Here is a 5,726-nt window from a genome sequence, read left to right on the forward strand (position 1 = left end):
AACCACCAAGATCATAAGTTATGATCTATCCGTATATATCACATGGACTCCAAGTCGAAGTTTGTTATGAATGAATTTATCATTAATCAACTTAATCTTTGAACAGAAATGCGGGCGAGTGGATGAACAAATAGTGTTGCTGAAGCAGAAGCTTAGAATGATTTTTAAAGGAGAAGCGTTCAATGGAAAACCTACAAAAACTGCTCGATCCCATGGCAAGAAGTTTCAAGTGTCCGTTAAACAAGAAACTTCAAAGATTTTGGTATTTTTCGACCTCCCTCTTTATTTCTTAAATAAGCACACGTTCACACATTTATTAATGATACCATTGTTTGGATGTCGGTCAAGCTTGGACATTTAAAATATAAGTTTTAAGTTCGAGTTAAGTGGCTTGCATCACTTGTATTTGCCTTTAACATGATGAGAAACTATAAAWTTTTTGAGTCATGCCTAAACCCATTATTTGTAGCTTTTCTAACCTTTCGACGCTAAGGGTGCATTTGGTACACAGAAYAAACAAGAATGAASTTAACCAGATGGAACTTCTTGTCCCACTTTAGGCATTACATTGGAATGGTAGATACACCGGTGGGACAATATAAATTAGGGAGATAAGACAAGGTTGGTAAAATACTAAACTAGTATGATAAATTAAAACTCTAAAATCTACCATAATTCTTTCACCGTCTATCTCGTTATCTCTCGTCCGATCCAGTTCCATCCGGTCCTTTGGATTGGACATATTCAAAGATAACGAGTGGGGTTTGATATTTAGGCTTTTTTGGCTGATTTAACAGGGCAATTTGGGCTGGGCCTACATGCAAAAATCAAACTTCATGGCTGCAGAGGTTGTGTACAAGAAAGCCCAAATGATCGACCCAGATGCAAATAAGGCTTATAACTTGGGCCTTTGCCTAATGAAACAGGCCCGTTATAAAGACGCCCAACTAGTCCTTCAAGAGATTGTCAACCGTCAGTTTGACAGAGCTGAGGACGTAAGGGCGGGTATTCGGGCCCGAGAACTATTGATGGAATTGGAAACATGGCGGCAACCTCCATCCGGTTCACCAGAGGAGCTCCCGGACTTGGATCTAGATGATGACTTTGTTGACGGGCTTGAGAGATTAATGAATGTATGGGCCCCCAATAAGTCAAAAAGGCTACCAATATTTGAAGAAATGGAGAAATTTAGGGATCAATTACAATCAGCTTGTTAAAATTTTCATAGTTTCGGTTCATATTATTTGGGGTTTTGTTGTTTGGGGTATTTATGAAATAATTGAGCATGGGCCCATGTTGTAATTTGCCAAATGGGTATTCAATACTTGTATGTAATTTGTAAGAAATTTTTTAATTATTTGATGAAAAGAGTGGTATTTTTTTTTTGTAAGATTTAAGAGTTATTGGACTGTTTTTTTTAACATAAAATGAAAAAAAAAAGTGTTTTGTTTGGTAGAATGTTTTTTAGTATTTATATTTCGTGAATGATTTTGAATTTTTTGTTTGTAGAATTTGTAATGAACTGAATTTCATTTTTTGTAAATAATTAATAATAATAATAATAATAATAATAAATTATTAATTGATTATTATAATTACATATTTTAAAATATTATTATAAATAAATTCTGTAAGACCTAATGGATTATCTAACAACCTTGATGAAACTTCAAAGACACTTATTTTCTGCTGATCATAAATTATTTGTTTTTTTCTAACATCAAAACCAAAAATGCTGATGATAAAGCATGTTTGACAACTTTAGCTATAAGATTACTAGTTATTTATTTATANAACCACCAAGATCATAAGTTATGATCTATCCGTATATATCACATGGACTCCAAGTCGAAGTTTGTTATGAATGAATTTATCATTAATCAACTTAATCTTTGAACAGAAATGCGGGCGAGTGGATGAACAAATAGTGTTGCTGAAGCAGAAGCTTAGAATGATTTTTAAAGGAGAAGCGTTCAATGGAAAACCTACAAAAACTGCTCGATCCCATGGCAAGAAGTTTCAAGTGTCCGTTAAACAAGAAACTTCAAAGATTTTGGTATTTTTCGACCTCCCTCTTTATTTCTTAAATAAGCACACGTTCACACATTTATTAATGATACCATTGTTTGGATGTCGGTCAAGCTTGGACATTTAAAATATAAGTTTTAAGTTCGAGTTAAGTGGCTTGCATCACTTGTATTTGCCTTTAACATGATGAGAAACTATAAAWTTTTTGAGTCATGCCTAAACCCATTATTTGTAGCTTTTCTAACCTTTCGACGCTAAGGGTGCATTTGGTACACAGAAYAAACAAGAATGAASTTAACCAGATGGAACTTCTTGTCCCACTTTAGGCATTACATTGGAATGGTAGATACACCGGTGGGACAATATAAATTAGGGAGATAAGACAAGGTTGGTAAAATACTAAACTAGTATGATAAATTAAAACTCTAAAATCTACCATAATTCTTTCACCGTCTATCTCGTTATCTCTCGTCCGATCCAGTTCCATCCGGTCCTTTGGATTGGACATATTCAAAGATAACGAGTGGGGTTTGATATTTAGGCTTTTTTGGCTGATTTAACAGGGCAATTTGGGCTGGGCCTACATGCAAAAATCAAACTTCATGGCTGCAGAGGTTGTGTACAAGAAAGCCCAAATGATCGACCCAGATGCAAATAAGGCTTATAACTTGGGCCTTTGCCTAATGAAACAGGCCCGTTATAAAGACGCCCAACTAGTCCTTCAAGAGATTGTCAACCGTCAGTTTGACAGAGCTGAGGACGTAAGGGCGGGTATTCGGGCCCGAGAACTATTGATGGAATTGGAAACATGGCGGCAACCTCCATCCGGTTCACCAGAGGAGCTCCCGGACTTGGATCTAGATGATGACTTTGTTGACGGGCTTGAGAGATTAATGAATGTATGGGCCCCCAATAAGTCAAAAAGGCTACCAATATTTGAAGAAATGGAGAAATTTAGGGATCAATTACAATCAGCTTGTTAAAATTTTCATAGTTTCGGTTCATATTATTTGGGGTTTTGTTGTTTGGGGTATTTATGAAATAATTGAGCATGGGCCCATGTTGTAATTTGCCAAATGGGTATTCAATACTTGTATGTAATTTGTAAGAAATTTTTTAATTATTTGATGAAAAGAGTGGTATTTTTTTTTTGTAAGATTTAAGAGTTATTGGACTGTTTTTTTTAACATAAAATGAAAAAAAAAAGTGTTTTGTTTGGTAGAATGTTTTTTAGTATTTATATTTCGTGAATGATTTTGAATTTTTTGTTTGTAGAATTTGTAATGAACTGAATTTCATTTTTTGTAAATAATTAATAATAATAATAATAATAATAATAAATTATTAATTGATTATTATAATTACATATTTTAAAATATTATTATAAATAAATTCTGTAAGACCTAATGGATTATCTAACAACCTTGATGAAACTTCAAAGACACTTATTTTCTGCTGATCATAAATTATTTGTTTTTTTCTAACATCAAAACCAAAAATGCTGATGATAAAGCATGTTTGACAACTTTAGCTATAAGATTACTAGTTATTTATTTATAAAATATTATAAAGTATTTGACAAAAATTCTTAAAAATTATTTTTTATGCATGAAGTATTGTATATTGATACACATTACTTAAAATTCAAGATTACAAGTAAATTATGCATAAGTACAACTTATTAAAGTTTTATGTTTGAATTTGTGTAACTAACTGTGAATAAATATAATCAAATAGAAGATAAATATCTCATTTTAATATATAAAATATCTAAAATATAATTAGGATAATTATCGAGTTCTAACAAAATAATTAATTATTATCTTTATAAGAAAATTATATTATAAAATCAAATATAAATTACTTCGTTATTGAACATAAATTAAATTATAATGAAAAATTGAATTAAAAAATTACACAAAAAATAAGAATTTTAAATAGTTAATTTGATATCAATATCTATATATTTTTGTTAAATTTTTATGATATCTTCAAGTTTATATTTTATTCAAAAATAAAAACATCATCGCTTTTTCAAAATCACATAAGACCATGTTATAACATCGACTGAGATAAAGAATAAAATGAAATATTAAAATCGAGATGTATCTCGCTACATTGCGCGAGTACCCTTCTAATAATATCTATATACGGCAAATGCAACAAACAAACTCATACATCATCCTTACATTTAATAACGTTTGAACCCCTAACTTCTTAAAAGAACAAAGATTACAATAGACCATTTGGTTCAAAAAATTTTCAAATAGATTTTTGATTGGTGGATTTTGGAATTATTTCCTCACATAATCCTGAATAAATTAATTAAGATTTTCTTTTCTTTTTTAGTTCAATATAATTGCGTATTTTTCTCTAAACTAGAAAAACCTGCAAATTTACATAATTTTCTTAATATATAAGACAAGTAGATAGAAATGATTTTTTTTTTTTTCATTCTTTTTCACCAATAAAATTAAATTATTATTATTTTATATAAAAAAAAGTTTAGAAATGTATTGAAGTCATATACTAAAATAATATTTTTGATAATATAATTAACGATAAAATCTCTAAATTAAAGAATCAATTAAAGTTAACAGTTTTAAAGGTTTTAATTTTTACTTTTTTATATAAAAAGAATCCATCGAAAATGYTGTAACTAACACTAAATCGTAGTTGTTGGTAATGATGCTCTCAGTGTGGCATAATATGATGAGGGTTATTATCACCATTTATGTACCCTATTTCGTTGGGTTTTGATGAGTAGAAGAGTTAAAGTGATAAGCGTAAGAAATGATCWTTATCTTGKATGCATATTAGRATGAGATGCATCRAATCAATCCTCGTATCAAGAACATGATTCATAGGTTGGTTTGTGATTAAAGACGATAAGCKTCCASACCTCTTCTCACMTTAACTCTCCTTCTCACACAATMTTTYGCTCCAATAGATAYAAGTGTAAAATGTATCTATGCACACATCGGGTTAAGTTCCGATAATAAGGTAAGTTATTATGAGAATGTAAGGAGTCTMCATCTTAATTGAAAACACTAATRCGGTGCACCAARATGCATTGGATTAATTCCCAAGATAAGAAAAATTCATGGTTAGGGATGAGATTAAAGGTGATCAAARATTCAGATCTYTTTTTACATTTCTCACTTTAACTCTTATTCTCACACGATCCTTCGTCTGCAAACATCAGCCTTAAAAAATATAAGAAAATAAAAAGCCTTGTAAATTCCGACCCAAACCAAACCGAGAAGCACATTTTTTTCTAAAAATTTAGAACCAAAAACATAATCAAAGCTTTGTTGTTTTTGGCATGGCACCGCAGCAAGGATGGGACAAAAAACGCAATTCCTCTAGCCCTGGCCCTGTTCCACTACCYTATCCAATCCCCGATCCTTGCCAAGGATCTGGAATCAAATCCCCTCCCCGCTTTTTGTTGRGTTGATCCTCGGTCAACCCCAAATTCATTTCCCAGTTCAACAAAAAAAAGGTTGAAAATATCAAATGGTTCAAAAGAGAACACCTTTTACTATAGTCAATCACATGCGATAATATATTYCATCACATATAATACATATGTAATACTAAATCAGAGACGTAAACCACCTATCACATATAATAAAGATGTGATACTAAATCAAAGACGCAAACGACCTAGGTTGTCGGTRAAGTCGTCCATACACCAC

At 31.3% G+C, this 5,726-nt stretch overlaps 2 protein-coding genes across 2 annotated transcripts; both read left to right on the top strand.

The window, feature by feature from the left end:
• Nucleotides 1-70: 70 nt before the first annotated feature.
• LOC112512208 (protein SULFUR DEFICIENCY-INDUCED 1-like) lies at nucleotides 71-1,387 on the top strand. The gene is made up of 2 exons (XM_025118073.1): nucleotides 71-262; nucleotides 798-1,387. The coding sequence occupies exons 1-2, from the start codon at nucleotides 71-73 to the stop codon at nucleotides 1,215-1,217; spliced, it is 612 nt and encodes a 203-aa protein (XP_024973841.1). The 3' UTR covers nucleotides 1,218-1,387.
• Nucleotides 1,388-1,864: 477 nt separating this feature from the next.
• On the top strand, nucleotides 1,865-3,181 carry LOC112512209 (protein SULFUR DEFICIENCY-INDUCED 1-like). Its single transcript, XM_025118074.1, has 2 exons — nucleotides 1,865-2,056; nucleotides 2,592-3,181. The coding sequence occupies exons 1-2, from the start codon at nucleotides 1,865-1,867 to the stop codon at nucleotides 3,009-3,011; spliced, it is 612 nt and encodes a 203-aa protein (XP_024973842.1). The 3' UTR covers nucleotides 3,012-3,181.
• The last annotated feature ends 2,545 nt before the right edge of the window (nucleotides 3,182-5,726 follow it).

The sequence above is a fragment of the Cynara cardunculus genome (assembly GCF_001531365.2).
Source record: "Cynara cardunculus var. scolymus isolate 2C chromosome LG 5, CcrdV1, whole genome shotgun sequence".
NCBI lineage: Eukaryota > Viridiplantae > Streptophyta > Magnoliopsida > Asterales > Asteraceae > Cynara > Cynara cardunculus.